The 18,315-nt window shown below is 40.5% G+C and overlaps 1 protein-coding gene across 1 annotated transcript; it reads left to right on the forward strand.

Annotated features, from left to right (window-relative positions):
- The first annotated feature begins 1,779 nt into the window (after positions 1-1,779).
- On the forward strand, positions 1,780-13,690 carry zgc:101716 (uncharacterized protein LOC492784 homolog). The gene is made up of 6 exons (XM_062985676.1): positions 1,780-2,009; positions 10,258-10,353; positions 11,796-11,939; positions 12,072-12,364; positions 13,026-13,158; positions 13,430-13,690. Exons 1-6 carry the CDS (start codon positions 1,902-1,904, stop codon positions 13,556-13,558), a joined length of 903 nt encoding a protein of 300 aa, XP_062841746.1. The 5' UTR covers positions 1,780-1,901; the 3' UTR covers positions 13,559-13,690.
- Positions 13,691-18,315: the final 4,625 nt, after the last annotated feature.

Below are 18,315 nucleotides of genomic sequence, written 5' to 3' on the forward strand. Positions count from 1 at the left end.
CTATCTGTCTGTCTGTCTGTCTGTCTGTCTGTCTGTCTGTCTGTCTGTCTGTCTGTCTGTCTGTCTATCTATCTATCTATCTATCTATCTATCTATCTATCTATCTATCTATCTATCTATCTGTTTAGTTGTGCTTTATTGGCATGAATGTAATTACATACACTGTTGCCAAAGCGGTAAACAATAAACAGTAAACAGAAATGAGGAAAGAAATTCTTTACAGGGTTATTAGTGATCAATAAAGAAGGTCAAAGAAAAATATATAAAATAAATCAAAATAAAAAAACACTGTAATATCTACCTGTCTGTCTGTCTGTCTGTCTGTCTGTCTGTCTGTCTGTCTGTCTGTCTGTCTGTCTGTCTGTCTGTCTGTCTGTCTGTCTGTCTGTCTGTTTATATATCTATGTAATTGGATGATTCTTCAATTGGGGGAACTTTTACGTCCCTAAGTTATAAATCTTTGTTAAAAATACTTTATTACAAAACAAATATTTTAGGTATTAAAAAGATCATTCATTGCATCACTAAAAAAAATTACATACCAAAATAATTATGAATTTAATTTTTTATGATGATTTAAACATCAATATTTTGCTACTTTGGCCTTGTCCCCAACCCAGACTTTAAAACTTCTCTGCTCTAATAAAATGCTAAAAAGTGATCAATTCTTTATAAAAATCACAATATGAGTTTAATAATAACTTAAAAAGAAACAAAATGTAATTTTTTTTCTTCATAGTTGTACAACCTATGCATATTTTTGAGCAATATATTACTGTCCCCAGCATTATCGTCATTACCGCAACAGTGTATGGTTTCTGTAGGGAATCATCTGAAGGTAACACTTGTTTATGTTGTAACCATGGAAACAAAGACTTGCAAGGAAGCACATGCCAGCCATGAGAGAAGATTGACATTTTAATGTCTGGAAATGTGAGTAATTTAATCATGTATTCCTCCTGATCATAGAGTATATTTATTCAGCGTCATTACCATTTACATCAGTATGGCAGTACTTTACCAAAAAAAAGAAATTTACACATTATTTATATGTATTTAAAGTGCATCTTATACTAGCTGTTGACTAGCTTTAGCAAATCCATGGCCTATCTAATTTTTTTCTTTAAAAAAGTAAAAATTGTCATTACCGCAACACGTCATTACCAACACATAATGACATTTTGCTATGCCACTTCGCAAATAAATATGAAATATTAAAATTCTATATAAGCTCAATTGTAGCCATCATTAAGTCTTTGCTCTAGCATTATCTTGACATAATTAAAACTAAATTATTCCGGGTCCGGGTCTTTTCTAAGCGGAGTTTGCATGTTCTCCCCGTGTCTGCGTGGGTTTCCTCCGGAAGCACCAGTTTCCTCCCACAGTCCAAAAACATGCAGTCAGGTTAATTGGAGACACTGAATTGCCCTATAGGTGAATGTGTGTGTAGAGTGTGTGTGTGTGTGTGCATATATGTGTCTGCCCTGCGATGGACTGGCGCCCTGTCCAGGGTGTTTCTATGTGCCTTGCGCCCATTGAAAAGCTGGGATAGGCTCCAGCACCACCGCGACCCTGAATGGATAAGCGGTTAAGAAAATGAGTGAGTAAGTAATTGTATAAGTGAACTGATGGATCTTGTGTAACCTGTAACCAAATACATATTCTGTCATGAATGTAACCAAAGTGTAAAACATGAGCTTAAAATCCTAATAAATAAATAAACAGTGTTTGTTCTCCCCTTTATCTTTAATGCCATGTTTTTGTACAGAATGAAGCCCATTGGGGGCAGTGTGGCACTGAGATGTCAGTTATCCGCACCTACTCTTGTGGGAAATTGATCTGGTTCACATGTAGTAAACTGGAGGAAGGATCTCTGCTCCTGGTACTGAATTTAAGACAAGATGGAAATACTCGGCAGCACTTTTGATGATTCAGTATTTGAAGAATCGAGAAATAAAGATTCGTTAACAGTTCCTCCGTCATATAAACCCAAATCCTGCGATTCAGAGGTGAGATACACAAAAACATATTATTATTTTTTTTAAATAACTTACTACTCCTACAGCAGTCATACCGATTATGTGTAGTTTAAGCCAATAATGAAATAAATGTTGCCTTTTATATCAGACTGTAGTTTAGCAGCTAACATGTTCAGTGTTTACATTTCGCACCAGTTAGCTTGTACGAGCTGTATGAAGCTAATGCTGCTAACATTACAAGCAACTAAAATACTACGTACTAAAATACAACTAACTTGGTAATGTGAATTGTACACAAACATTATGCCACCCGTAATTTATTCATTTTTACAAAACGCTTCGCTGTGTTCATGGTCGCGGTGGGTCCGCTTCCACCCCAATCCGTTGGGTAACATGGTCACGTGGATCCGGGTTTAATCCTTGTTTACAGTCACTATTCTGTAAAGTTTGCCACGTTCTTACTAAAGTTCCCTTAAGTTTCTTTCACCCTTTAAAAACATGCAGAGAGGTGGATTGGCTGCTATAAATGTATACTGTATAAATGGCTGCTGTAAATGTATATATGTAAACTTTGATTTTGGTCGTTATTTAATGTTAAGACAAAGTCAGGATTCAGACTATACACTGACATACACAGGCATAACATTATGACCACCTTCCTAATATTGTGTTGGTCTCCCTATTAATACCAAAACAGCCCTGACCCATCGAGACATGTAGTCTGACACCTTCCTATCAGAACCAGCATTAACTTTTTCAGCAATTTGAGCTACAGTAGCTCGTCTGTTGGATCGGACCACACGGGCCAGCCTTCGCTCCCCACGTGCACCAATGAGCCTTGGCCGCCCATGACCCTGTCGCCGGTTTACCACTGTTTCTTCCTTGGGCCACTTTTGATAGATACTGTTTCAACTGATAGTTGAAAGCCCTACCCACTAGGCTACCACTGTCCCTAAAGCTTTGAAATGGAGATGCTGGGGCTTGAACCCAGGACCTCATACATGCCAAGCATGTGATGTGCTCTACCGCTGAGGTACAGTATATATATATATAGATATATAGATTAGAGATGGGACGATCGATCGGCTACGAATCGGTATCGGCCGATTTTTAATCAAAATATGCTATCGGCGATATTTCCTATAAAGACCATGTTAAGTTAACAGCTCAGTGGATTGATCCAGACTTTGAGCTACGAAGCACCAACCATCACATCACCATTCATCAACCATCGTACAGAAACCATCGTGAAAGCTCTTACGATGTAATTTTGCTGATTGTAATATTTACTTTAAAAAGATAATTCAACCCGGTCACATCTGAGTCGATTCTATCAGCACGTTATATAAACTCCTGGTTCACTTTGGTAAATCGTAAGCGGTTCTTACTTGTGATGTAGATGAGAACAGAAGACGTTACAGAGCCAATCCGAGGCAAAAGTTTATTCATTACCAAATTCGTTAGATCAGGATCATCTGCTGAACTTTTAGAAAACTTTTAGCTCCTTAGATGGAACGAGTCTGACTCGGTTACAGATCTGTGGTAATAGCAGTTTAATGAAGCTTTTTAATGAAGCTTTTTAATGTAAGAGAGTCACACAAAATGTTCTGTAGTAGCTGGTGTTTATTTAAAACCACGACATTCAATTAATAACAGTAAACACGGAGAGATAACTGAGAAGAGAAACTTACGCTTCACATAAAAACGAATCAACTCATGAATCAATGAATCACTTATAGCGATACTGTGAACAAAGCGTATCTTCTAAAGGCACAAACACACACACACACACACACACACACACACACACACACACACACACACACACACACACACACGCGCGCGCGCTGCTCCGGTTTATCCTTACTGTGAGGCTCTTTTTAAGTTTATTTACTGCTAATATACAGTGTATCACAAAAGTGAGTACACCCCTCACATTTCTGCAGATATTTAAGTATATCTTTTCATGGGACAACACTGACAAAATGACACTTTGACACAATGAAAAGTAGTCTGTGTGCAGCTTATATAACAGTGTAAATTTATTCTTCCCTCAAAATAACTCAATATACAGCCATTAATGTCTAAACCACCGGCAACAAAAGTGAGTACACCCCTAAGAGACTACACCCCTAAATGTCCAAATTGAGCACTGCTTGTCATTTTTCCTCCAAAATGTCATGTGATTTGTTAGTGTTACTAGGTCTCAGGTGTGCATAGGGAGCAGGTGTGTTCAATTTAATAGTACAGCTCTCACACTCTCTCATACTGGTCACTGAAAGTTCCAACATGGCACCTCATGGCAAAGAACTCTCTGAGGATCTTAAAAGACGAATTGTTGCGCTACATGAAGATGGCCAAGGCTACAAGAAGATTGCCAACACCCTGAAACTGAGCTGCAGCACAGTGGCCAAGATCATCCAGCGTTTTAAAAGAGCAGGGTCCACTCAGAACAGACCTCGCGTTGGTCGTCCAAAGAAGCTGAGTGCACGTGCTCAGCGTCACATCCAACTGCTGTCTTTGAAAGATAGGCGCAGGAGTGCTGTCAGCATAGCTGCAGAGATTGAAAAGGTGGGGGGTCAGCCTGTCAGTGCTCAGACCATACGCCGCACACTACATCAAATTGGTCTGCATGGCTGTCACCTCAGAAGGAAGCCTTTTCTGAAGTCTCTACACAAGAAAGCCCGCAAACAGTTTGCTGAAGACATGTCAACAAAGGACATGGATTACTGGAACCATGTCGTATGGTCTGATGAGACCAAGATTAATTTGTTTGGTTCAGATGGTCTCAAGCATGTGTGGCGGCAATCAGGTGAGGAGTACAAAGATAAGTGTGTCATGCCTACAGTCAAGCATGGTGGTGGGAATGCCATGGTCTGGGGCTGCATGAGTGCAGCAGGTGTTGGGGAGTTACATTTCATTGAGGGACACATGAACTCCAATATGTACTGTGAAATACTGAAGCAGAGCATGATCCCCTCCCTCCGGAAACTGGGTCGCAGGGCAGTGTTCCAGCATGATAATGACCCCAAACACACCTCTAAGACGACCACTGCTTTATTGAAGAGGCTGAGGGTAAAGGTGATGGACTGGCCAAGCATGTCTCCAGACCTAAACCCAATAGAACATCTTTGGGGCATCCTCAAGCGGAAGGTGGAGGAGCGCAAAGTCTCGAATATCCGCCAGCTCCGTGATGTCGTCATGGAGGAGTGGAAAAGCATTCCAGTGGCAACCTGTGAAGCTCTGGTAAACTCCATGCCCAGGAGAGTTAAGGCACTTCTGGGAAATAATGGTGGCCACACAAAATATTGACACTTCAGGAACTTTCACTAAGGGGTGTACTCACTTTTGTTGCTGGTGGTTTAGACATTAATGGCTGTATATTGAGTTATTTTGAGGGAAGAATAAATTTACAATGTTATATAAGCTGCACACAGACTACTTTTCATTGTGTCAAAGTGTCATTTTGTCAGTGTTGTCCCATGAAAAGATATACTTAAATATCTGCAGAAATGTGAGGGGTGTACTCACTTTTGTGATACACTGTATATGTATATATACAGTATATGTGTGTATATATGTACAGTGTATCACAAAAGTGAGTACACCCCTCACATTTCTGCAGATATTTAAGTATATCTTTTCATGGGACAACACTGACAAAATGACACTTTCACACAATGAAAAGTAGTCTGTGTGCAGCTTATATAACAGTGTAAATTTATTCTTCCCTCAAAATAACTCAATATACAGCCATTAATGTCTAAACCACCGGCAACAAAAGTGAGTACACCCCTAAGAGACTACACCCCTAAATGTCCAAATTGAGCACTGCTTGTCATTTTCCCTCCAAAATGTCATGTGATTTGTTAGTGTTACTAGGTCTCAGGTGTGCATAGGGAGCAGGTGTGTTCAATTTAGTAGTACAGCTCTCACACTCTCTCACACTGGTCACTGAAAGTTCCAATATGGCACCTCATGGCAAAGAACTCTCTGAGGATCTTAAAAGACGAATTGTTGCAGTACATGAAGATGGCCAAGGCTACAAGAAGATTGCCAACACCCTGAAACTGAGCTGCAGCACAGTGGCCAAGATCATCCAGCGTTTTAAAAGAGCAGGGTCCACTCAGAACAGACCTCGCGTTGGTCGTCCAAAGAAGCTGAGTGCACGTGCTCAGCGTCACATCCAACTGCTGTCTTTGAAAGATAGGCGCAGGAGTGCTGTCAGCATTGCTGCAGAGATTGAAAAGGTGGGGGGTCAGCCTGTCAGTGCTCAGACCATACGCCGCACACTACATCAAATTGGTCTGCATGGCTGTCACCGCAGAAGGAAGCCTCTTCTGAAGTCTCTACACAAGAAAGCCCGCAAACAGTTTGCTGAAGACATGTCAACAAAGGACATGGATTACTGGAACCATGTCCTATGGTCTGATGAGACCAAGATTAATTTGTTTGGTTCAGATGGTCTCAAGCATGTGTGGCGGCAATCAGGTGAGGAGTACAAAGATAAGCGTGTCATGCCTACAGTCAAGCATGGTGGTGGGAATGCCATGGTCTGGGGCTGCATGGGTGCAGCAGGTGTTGGGGAGTTACATTTCATTGAGGGACACATGAACTCCAATATGTACTGTGAAATACTGAAGCAGAGCATGATCCCCTCCCTTCGGAAACTAGGTCGCAGGGCAGTGTTCCTGCATGATAATGACCCCAAACACACCTCTAAGACGACCACTGCTTTATTGAAGAGGCTGAGGGTAAAGGTGATGGACTGGCCAAGCATGTCTCCAGACCTAAACCCAATAGAACATATTTGGGGCATCCTCAAGCGGAAGGTGGAGGAACGCAAAGTCTCGAATATCCGCCAGCTCCGTGATGTCGTCATGGAGGAGTGGAAAAGCATTCCAGTGGCAACCTGTGAAGCTCTGGTAAACTCCATGCCCAGGAGAGTTAAGGCAGTTCTGGGAAATAATGGTGGCCACACAAAATATTGACACTTCAGGAACTTTCACTAAGGGGTGTACTCACTTTTGTTGCCGGTGGTTTAGACATTAATGGCTGTATATTGAGTTATTTTGAGGGAAGAATAAATTTACACTGTTATATAAGCTGCACACAGACTACTTTTCATTGTGTGAAAGTGTCATTTTGTCAGTGTTGTCCCATGAAAAGATATACTTACATATCTGCAGAAATGTGAGGGGTGTACTCACTTTTGTGATACACTGTATATATATATATATATATATATATATATATATATATATATATATATATAAAACGCTTTGCCATTGTGTTGGACCTTCCTGTTAGATATCATTAGCTGGACGTTGGGTTTCTACACTAATCCTCATATCAGCAGAGAATCTTTCTTTTATATTTGCGCCCTCGAGAACAAAACCTCGTGACCTTCAAGACGGTTCAGTCACTGCTGATTGAAACCCACTGTGCTCATGTTTGTTTTGGCTTTCTCTCTGAATATGGTAATAGAGTTGAAACCCAGCGTGCTGACACTTTCCTGACTTGAAGGACATAAGATGGTCCACGCTGTTCGTCTCAGTCTCTTTAAAGAGGCCTCTTGCTAGGCACGCATTCTTTAAAAGCGGTTTGGAGCTACTGAGCCAGCTCGTTACACAGGCTGTTGGCAGAAAAGCAACACTCAGCGAATGATTTTTTCTCTCTCTACATTCTTGGAAAGCAAACGATCCGATGATTTGTTTTGAGTCTAATAGGCCTGCCTTGTATTACTGACGGCTTTTTGCTTTTGAATTGTTTTGATTCGTAGGTTTTAACACAGTTGTGTAGCTAGTGATGAGCGAGCTCGCAGCAACAATGGGAGGCTTTGTTGCCTAGTGAGCAAACCCAGTTGGCTGAGAGGGACACGAGCTTGTATTTCATCATATTCTTTTTGAATGCGTAATCTAGCTCATATGTTTTTTTTTACCATTTAAAGCTACATAGACTTCAGTGTTCATTTTTCTACAAAATGTATCTCCATCCAAGTCATAATAATGGCTGAATACTTTCTGCTTAAACTAATCACACACACATTATTCAATGCATTGCATGGACTTTTTCAGCAGTGATACAGTAGTAATGATCAACTGATAACCAACAAAGAAGTCATTGTTTGATTAACACAACCTAGTTAAATGCTATTTCAATTCATTTTTAGCAGCTGACAATTGATTTTTATGAGATTTACGACTTACCAATACAAGGTAGGTGTACAAACTCATTTAGAAAAAGCCGCCTTTTTTATTTTGAAGTTTTTAAAAATACATTATTATTAATTATATCATGAATGACTGAACTATTGAACATTAAAACCACAAACAGTTGCTGTTTTTTGTACATGTGGATCTATCTGCTTGTTGCATTATAATTATTATAATTATTATTTTACAAAACATGGCGGCATTGTGGCTCGGTGGGTAGCACTGTCGCCTCACAGAAGTTCCTGGGTTTGATTTCCATGTAAAGGGGTTTGTGTCTTTTCTGTGTTTGCATGCAAATGAGGTGAATTGGAGACACATAATTGTCTATGAACGTGTTTGACATTAAAGACTTAAACTGATGAGTCTTGTGTAAAAAGTGGCTCTCTGTCCTGTCATCAATGTAACCAAAGTGTGTAAAACATGACATTAAAATCCTAATAAATGAATAAATAAATACTTCGTAGCTGATCTTTATGCTGGTGAACTTCTCTACTGGCAAACGTTTCCATTGCTATCCGGTATGTAGCAGCATGCCTCTGAACGTTGAGGGAACGTTGGGGGGTGGGTGGGGGGGAGCATTGAGGGAACGTTCGTGGGGGAACGTTCGGGGGGAATGTTGGGGGAACGTTCGGGGGGGGAACGTTGGGGGAACGTTCGTGAAGGAACATTGAGGGAACGTTCGTGGGGGAACGTTCGGGGGGGGAGAAACATTGGGGGAACGTTCGGGGGGGAACGTTCGGGGGGTAACGTTAAGGGAACGTTCGGGGGGGAACGTTGGGGGAACGTTCGTGAAGGAACGTTGAGGGAACGTTTGTGGGGGACCGTTGAGGGAACGTTCGGGGGGGGAACGTTCGTGAAGGAACGTTGAGGGAACGTTTGTGGGGGAACGTTGAGGGAACGTTCGGGGAACTTCGTGGAGGAACGTTCGTGGGGGAACGTTGGAGGAACGTTCGTGGGGGAAGGTTGAGGTAACGTGAGGGGGGGAACGTGAGGGGGGAACGTTGATAAAACGTTTGGGTACATTGTTGAGGGAATGGTTGGGTGGATCGTTGAGAAAACGTCTGGGTTTTCAATAATTCATCATTGTTTTAAAAATATTTTTGACACTTTGCGTCTCCAGTCTGTTTCTCATAACCTACAAGCACCCCCCCTCCACACACACACACACACACACACACACAGACACTGACACTGACACTGACACTGACACAGCTGTTGAATTGCAGTAGCAAGCAATAACAGGTGTGAGGAGTCACTGTAAAAAATTTGGAACATGTAGCTTTGTCTCAGAAGTGTCTTTTTGTTATTACCTTATGGGATAAAAAAATATCGAGATATATATCGTATATCGCAAAAAATATTCAGCGAAAAAATATCGAGATATTATTTTTGATCCATATCGCCCAGCCCTAATACTGACAGACTGGGAACACCGCACAAGAGCTGCAGTTTTGGAGATGCTCTGACCCAGTCATCTAGCCATCACAATTTGGCCCTTGTCAAACTCGCTCAAATCCTCATGCTCACCCATTTTCCTGCTTCTAACACATCAAGTTTAAGGATAAAATGATCACTTGCTGCTTAATATATCCCTCCCACTAACAGGTGCCGTGATGAAGAGATAATCAGTGTTATTCAACTGTCAGTGGTCAATGTTATGCTAGGTCATTCTTTAATGGTCCTTAACAATGTCTAGTTTGAAAAAAAGAATGTTTTTGCTATATAGACAGATAGATGGATAGATAGTTGAGTTGAGTTGAGTTTTTGGGCTTAAGTCTCAGGTGGTCGTTCAACAAACAACTGGTCAGTTTGGGGGAGGAAAGGTTGGGTTGAGTTTTTGCTATAGCAACCCTTGCTGTCTGGTACTGGAGTCACACATAGGAAACAGCGCAGTACAGCTTGGTGAGAATCCACTCCTGTGTGGTGTACACAAGCAGACAGCGACTGCACGTGTCAGAGGAACTGGGTGCTAGTCTGTGGGGGTAGTGCAAGAATTTAAAGATTACATTCTTTATAGTTATGATAGTTATTAAATACCATTTCTCATTCTTTTTCTACTTTAGTGGTTCTGTTACCATGAAAAATTTGAAGATGTGCTGGATGAACAGAAAACCATGAAGTATAGAGCTGATCTGAAATACAGGAAAAAACAGTATCAGGTGAGTTACTAATCACTAAATAAAGATTATTCTACAGTGGGGCCAAAAAGTATTTAGTCAGCCACTGATTGTGCAAGTTCTCCTACTTAGAAAGATGAGAGAGGTCTGTAATTTTCATCATATGTACACTTCAACTATGAGAGACTACATTAGAAAAAAAATCCAGGAAATCACATTGTAGGATTTTTAAAGAATTTATTTGTAAATTATGGTGGAAAATAAGTATTTGGTCAATAACAAACAAGCAAGATTTCTGGCTCTCACAGACCTGTAACTTCTTCTTTAAGAAGCTCTTCTGTCCTCCACTCGTTACCTGTATTAATGGCACCTGTTTGACCTCGTTATCTGTATAAAAGACACCTGTCCACAGCCTCAAACAGTCAGACTCCAAACTCAACCATGGCCAAGACCAAAGAGCTGTTGAAGGACACCAGGAAGAAAATTGTAGACCTGCACCAGGCTGGGAAGAGTGAATCTACAATAGGCAAGCAGGTTGGTGTGAATAAATCAACTGTGGGAGCAATTGTAAGAAAATGGAAGACATACAAGACCATTGATAATCTCCCTCGATCTGGGGCCCCACGCAAGATCTCATCCCGTGGGGTCAAAATGATCATGAGAACGGTGAGCAAAAATCCCAGAACTACACGGAGGGACCTGATGAATGACCTGCAGAGAGCTGGGACCAAAGTAACAAAGGCTACCATCAGTAACACACTACGCCGAGAGGGACTCAAATCCTGCAGTGCCAGGCGTGTCCCCCTGCTTAAGCCAGTACATGTCCAGGCCCGTCTGAAGTTTGCCAGAGAGCATATGGATGATCCAGAAGAGGATTGGGAGAATATCATGTGGTCAGATGAAACCAAAATGGAACTTTTTGGTAAAAACTCAACTCGTCGTGTTTGGAGGAAGAAGAATGCTGAGTTGCATCCCAAGAACACCATACCTACTGTGAAGCATGGGGGTGGAAACATCATGCTTTGGGGCTGTTTTTCTGCAAAGGGGACAAGACGACTGATCCGTGTTAAGGGAAGAATGAACGGGGCCATGTATCGTGAGATTTTAAGCCAAAACCTCCTTCCATCAGTGAGAGCACTGAAGATGGAACGTGGCTGAGTCTTCCAGCATGACAATGATCCCAAACACACCGCTCGGGCAACGAAGGAGTGGCTCCGTAAAAAGCATTTCAAGGTCCTGGAGTGGCCTAGCCAGTCTCCAGACCTCAATCCCATAGAAAATTTGTGGAGGGAGTTGAAAGTCCGTGTTGCCCAGCGACACCTATGATACCTATGTACCTATGATGAAAATTACAGACCTCTCTCATCTTTCTAAGTAGGAGAACTTGCACAATCAGTGGCTGAATAAATACTTTTTGGCCCCACTGTAAGTGCTAAATGATTTTGTGTTTTTGTGAGCCCAGTGTGTTTCTGGTTTATTTTTAGGGTGCAATAGAGGACTACTTAGCTTGCCTTCCTTTAGTGCAGAATAACAATCTGTCTACTAAGAGGGACTTGCTGGAAGGTATCGCACGATGCTACAGTCATCTTGGACACAGAAAACAAGCCCTAGAGACCTGTGAAAAGTTGGTATGTTGACAGGTTATAGGTAATATGATCTGTTGTCAATTTGCAATAAGCATGTCAGTAGACCAATCAGTTGTACTTTTCTAACTGATTTCTTGTTCATTAAAAAACTTACACTAGTTTGTGAATTGACAGAGGAAAGAAACATCCAACACATGCCACCTGACCTCTGTGCTTCAGCTTGAACTGAGCATCCACAAAGAAGGTGCAGATCTGATCAGCAGCATCTCCATCCTCCAACAGCTCTGTTCCATTCATCCCTACAACCCCTGGAACTGGCTCCAACTAGCCACCAGCTACCAAACCCACCTGCAGAACATTTCCACCAGTTCACAGGATCTGAAAGATACACCAGAACAGGACTTTATTCATCAACACGAAAAAGAAACATTGCAGCTGAAGGCCTGCATGTGTTTTGTTAGAACAAGGTTTGTTTTTCATATTCAAAAGCTGCACAAACATGAAACCTGTTAGAAATTCATGTATGTTAATGATCAGTGTTTCAAATTAGTTTTAATGTTTACAGTTAGTGAAGTCTACTGTATTTGTAAACTGTAACTGTATTTCATGGTTAGTAGTTTCTGCAGCTATTAACAAGCTTCTGACAACGTTGGTTTGGATCTTTTACCACTATACTTGGCGAAAGAAGTTTGACCAAATGTATTGGTTTTATGGCATGGACTTGACTACAGTCCACATATTCACTATAGGTTTGAGGTCAAGAGTTTAAAAATGCTAATTTTATCTTAATTTAGCCATTCCAAACTCAATATGACTTATGATGTTGGTACTTGTTACTTACATATTCTGTCATTTTTTTGCAATGCACAAGCCCCAGAAACAGCAGCACCACCTTACTTTATAGTAGGTTCAGTGTTTTTGGGTTAGAATGGCCCACTTTCTATTTACTCTGTAAAGTGGATTTCTTTTTTAGCTATTACTTTAAAAAAAGACAGAACCAAATATGTCACATTGTTAGTACAAACATAACCTGTTAAATTAAGCACCTTGATTCACAAGTGGAAAATCAGTCTTGGTAATAGTTGTGTTCTCTCCCTGCATGATAAAGATCTTTGTTTTGCTTTTCAGGCTCCTGTTTGAGATACTAAGGTTTCAGCAGTTCTCATTCGTTCTGGAGAAGAGCACGAGAGCCCTGCAAGTCATTGAGGAGTCTCTGCAAAGGTTGCAGATCAAGGAGAAAACACTCCAAACTGTATCAGAGGTAAATAAGATTAAATTGTTTAACAGGGGCACAGTCATGCTGCAACAGGAGCAGTTATTTTCCAAACTGCTGCCACAAAGTTGGAATCATATTGATTGTATACACATGTAGGCAATAAGTGTTTACTAAAACATCTGAACACAATCATGGGTGTCCACTTATTTTTGATCATGTAGTGTAGCGTCAGCTGCAGCTTTATCTTTGTTATCTGAAGCTTAGTTGTAAGCATGAGGACTATGATGTAATATCTGCTCTGATGTTGTATATGCAGGTAATGGCAGAAGATCTAAACCCAGAGAAGATGAGAGAGGAGAACCAGGACGGTGAGGGTTTATCAGGTCTAACCATTAAGGACTTTGACCAGAGGTGGTGGAACAAGCTTTACCCAAGACTAACTTAACAATAGAATTTTCCAGTAATGACCAAACAAAAACCTGATGTACATCGACTCAGCATTTAAACACTGAATCTGTTTAACAGTGCGTTTAAAATGTGCTTTGAAATGTATTGCCAAATAAAGATTTTAAATATTTGTATATGACCTGTAACTGGGTGTTGAGAACTGCTTTAAGTACACAATTCTAGGTTTTCTGACTTAAATTGTTTGTTTCAAGTGTCCACACCATATCCATTGAGTTGAAGTGAGAAGGAGGAGGTCACTCCTCAATGTCACTTTTGTAATTTATTATGTGACTGGCTGCTGATAAAATTAATAGAAAGCAAATTTAAATGTTGGAATACCCACTGTATATCCAAGAATATTATAAAGCATGATATTAAATTGCTAGGAACCAAAGCTATGTATTGTTTACATACCTACCGGGCGGCACGGTGGCTAAGTGGGTAGCACTGTCACCTCACAACAAGAAGGTCCTGGGTTCGATTCCCAGGTGGGGCGGTCCAGGTCCTTTCTGTGTGGATGGGGCGGCCCTGGTCCTTTCTGTGTGGAGTTTGCATGTTCTCCCCGTGTCTGTGTGGGTTTCCTCCGGGTGCTCCGGTTTCCTCCCACAGTCCAAAGACATGCAAGTGAGGTGAATTGAAGACACTAAATTGTCCATGACTGTTTGATATAACCTTGTGAATTGATTAATCTTGTGTGATGAGTAACTACTGTTCCTGTCATCAATGTAAGCAAAGTGTAAAACATGACGTTAAAATCCTAATAAACAAACAAACAAACTGTGTGGAGTTTGCATGTTCTCCACGTGGGTTTCCTCCGGGTGCTCCGGTTTCTTCCCACAGTCCAAAGACATGCAAGTGAGGTGAACTGGAGACACTAAATTGTCCACAACTGTGTCCGATGTAACACTGATGAATCTTGTGTAATGAGGATTTACCGTTCCTGTCATGAATGTAACCAAAGTGTAAAACATGACGTTAAAATCCTAATAAACAAACATACCTACCTGCGTACCTTATAGTCAAATGAAGCCATAAACACTGTATCCACTAGGGGGCAGGTCATAACAAAACATGCTAGCATGTACTATATGTTTAACGCTGTAGACAGATATGCTAATAAAGTTAGCTTACTAGTTGAAATGTAAGAATATAATGCTTAATATAACAATTTTCTTGCTACATTTACCACAAATGCAACCACTTGGCGTTTACACTTAGGTGTAGGGTGTGTAGATATGTTTAAATAACTAGGAAACAATGTACTAACCAAATAACTTTTATTTATTAGAAACTAGCATTGATTTTATAGAAACCATCGAACATTTGCAGCAAGCTGAACATTTGCATTAAGCACACTTATTATATTAAGTCAGTTACATAAGGGTCAAAGACAAAGAAATCATGGTGCTTTATACTCGAAGACTGTCTATTTTACAGAGAAGTATCAAAGGGGAAAATCATATTTGCTTATTTAATATTAAATAGTCAATATAGTAAAAACAGCATCTATGACTATACATAAATATGCAAAATTGAAAACACCCCATACACCATAAAACACAAAATCCATAATATATACATAACAAACATATGTATATATGTATCTTAGAAGTATGCAAATGAATGTATTTATTTGGAAAACAGACTCAATAAAATCTTGATCAAAGGTTTGACAAACTTTTTAACATCCAAGTCAGCAAATGTAGGACAGTGTATTAAATAAGTGTTGATTCTAATTGTTTAGTCACATGAATTTGCAGACATCAGCCCTCTTCCAAAACACATCTTCCTCCACTAATTTCGCCACATAGTTGGCTAAAGCAAATCTCTTATGGCTTTGCAGTGCATTTTTAAGTGTCTCTTTTAAGTTTGGAAAGTCCAGGGTCTCTGGATGCCAAGCAGACACAAGAAACACATCCTGTTTGAAACCTAGCTGCTCCAAAACCTCCTCACTCCATCTCCTCACCTCTTCAGTAGAAGACTCCTCAATCACATCAGCTTGGGAGAGGACAACATAGCAGATTTTCCCTTGGGATAAAAGATTCTGCAAGAGTTGAATGTACCTTTGCCTGAGCCTAAGAGGTGATACAAGAATGTAGACATCGCAGATGGGGAGATTGGAAGGTAGTGGTGAAGCTAGGTTCACCATGGAGCGAGACGTCTGGTTCCCTGAGGACCCAACTCTTTCCAAGCCTGGTAAGTCCCACAGGAGAACATTGTGGTATTCTGGGTAAGGATGTGAGATAGGCTCATTTGTGGTCTCAGTAACCCCAGTAGGGGCAGCAGATTTGTCCTCTTTCTTTAAGCCCAAAAGGGAGTTGAAGAGGCTGGAGCTGCCACATCCAGTCTCCCCTAGTAGACCTACATCCAGGCGGAAGTAGTCCAAGGCGGTAAGAGTAGAGAGGAACTTGGATGGATGATCTTTGATATCCCAGGATTGAAAGATTGAAGAGATTAGCTCAAGATCTTTCTGGCTTATCTTGTTTCGTTTCAAGGAAGTCCTTGCCAAGGGTCTGCAATAAATATGTTGACAATTTATGAGTATATTAAAAGACCACTATTTAATTAAATTCTAATAATCTATTAAAGTTTACAAACAGATATACTTACCCTGTGCCATGAAGGGTTTTAGAACCCTTGAGTTCAGTTGTGACATCTACCAAAAACTGACTAAATGATTTTTTGCGCAACTCAGGTGAAGCATCCAGCAGAACTTCTGAGATCTCTTCAGGCTCCCACAGCTTAACAACTTGAGCAACAGGAACAGGAGTTGAAGAATTTTGCTGGTCCCCAGCATCTTCTGCCGATTCAAATACCTCTTTGTGCTTCTTCTGAAACTCCAGAGTGCGAGCTCTCATTCTCTCCCATGCACATGTCTTACAGGGTCCAACCAGCTTCTCACGGACAAGATCCATTTCCTGCTCAGCCCTTACCAGATAAAATGGCTTATTCTTCTCACTTTGCTCCATAACAATTTTCATATGGTCCTCCTGGTGCAGCTCTGTTGTGAGGACTATTAACACATCATAGTTGTGCTGACTGGGAGCAGAACTTCCCTGTACTGTCCAAATGCGGAGGTTAGGAATTCGAGGGTGGTAGAGGATGGGAGCAGAGTCAGAATCTTCTTCCTCAGAATCATCATCCATAAATCCCACAATTCTTACATGGGGTTTATCAGATTGTCTAGCTTTTGACCCATCATCTTCCGACTCCTCATCACTTTGTTCATCTTCATCCGTTTCTTCTTCTTCATCATCTGTTTCCTCTTCATCTTCCAGTTCCTGTTCATCTTTCAACCCACAAATAGCAAAAGCTAGCTTTGCATTTGCTTCTTTGGTTCCTCCAGTAATGGTTATATCTAATGGGAAGCTTTCATAAAGTTCTAGTGCAGTCAAAAGTCTCTTCTCAAATCCATTTGACTGCAGGGAAAATCTCCATGGAGCCAACACGGACTTTACTTGATCTTCTGGAAGCTTCCAGTCCATTCTTTAAAAAAAAAAACATTCAGGCAGAGTATGCCAAAACTGTAAAAGTGGGTCCCCACAACTCCTGCACCAAAATTCAGTGACCTTTATTCTCAGATAAACCCCATTTCGTCTTTGAATAGAAGAAACAGTAATTTCAGTCGTCTACAACTCAACCCAGTTAACTCGAAATGGGAAAAGAAAACTGTACTGCACTTCTTATTTGGATGTGACTTTAGGTGAGAAATGCAAACAGTGCACTCAGGGCGTTTAAGTTTACCTAGTTAGGATAATAACCCTTAGCAAACATAACTAAGACAAGGAACACTTAGCTGACACGATACTCAAACATCAGATTTAAGTCGATAGGCTCTTTCTACAGGAATTAAACAATACAAATTTAACCACTCCGAGAGAGTTATTAGCATTGCTGACTTTTACCATACTATTACCAAACAATATTTTCCAACCTTGTGTTTTGCCTTGATGTCTGCTATAACTACTCAAAAAATGTCATCTCATCTTCATCCAAGTCAGCCACCAGTATGAGGACACACCTCCTAATTCCTGAGAATTACTTTCTTTGCAGTGAAAAAGTTTCACACACTCCAAAATCTTGTGGAAGCCTTTTCAAAAAGGTGGAGACTATTAATAGGCTAAAACTGATAAGATCTCAAACAAAAGCAAACCTGTGTAAAAACTGTAGCATTTACCAGTGACAAAACTCAGATCTCCACATACTTTTGGCTATAAATTGTGGCTTTTACAGCTATTTAACTACATTTATGAACTTTGTTAATTTATTAAATAAGAATTACCCCAAAAAATGTAAAGGCCAAAAGGCTTTGCTTATTCAAGCTGATTTCAGAAGTGGTGTGTATATATATTTAGCTAAGACTGTATGTCATTTGACCGGATATTAAATGTCCACACACAGAGAGCAACAAAGACAAACACAAACCTGTTTGCAATAGCCAAAAGCAAGAAGCGCTCTAAGCACAAACAAAGAGTATGACTGGCATTTTCTGTTTATTACAGCTAAGGATACAGACAAAGACAACAAGATACCCAGTACTAATAGACAGTGCAGTAAAAAGTGTTGACCCTTTGATTTATTTCTAGACACTCATAGGCGTCTAGAAATTGGAGTGTCCTAGTCCTGACTTGAACCTGCAGCAGGAAATGCTCTGGCTGTAAGTTAAACAGGCGGTTCATGTTTAAAAGACCTCAAACGTTGCTTAATTAAACAAGTCAGCAAAGTAGAAAGGGTTGATTTCCATCCACAGTGACT

The sequence above is a fragment of the Trichomycterus rosablanca genome, chromosome 23 (genome assembly GCF_030014385.1).
Source record: "Trichomycterus rosablanca isolate fTriRos1 chromosome 23, fTriRos1.hap1, whole genome shotgun sequence".
NCBI lineage: Eukaryota > Metazoa > Chordata > Actinopteri > Siluriformes > Trichomycteridae > Trichomycterus > Trichomycterus rosablanca.

Bases quoted from the DNA above. Each gene is read 5' to 3' on its own strand.
- zgc:101716 (XM_062985676.1), top strand. From the start codon at position 1,902: ATGGAAATACTCGGCAGCACTTTTGATGATTCAGTATTTGAAGAATCG. The intron at 2,010-10,257 runs GTGAGATACACA...TTTCTACTTTAG, and splicing joins CCAAATCCTGCGATTCAGAG to TGGTTCTGTTACCATGAAAA. The intron at 13,159-13,429 runs GTAAATAAGATT...TTGTATATGCAG, and splicing joins CACTCCAAACTGTATCAGAG to GTAATGGCAGAAGATCTAAA.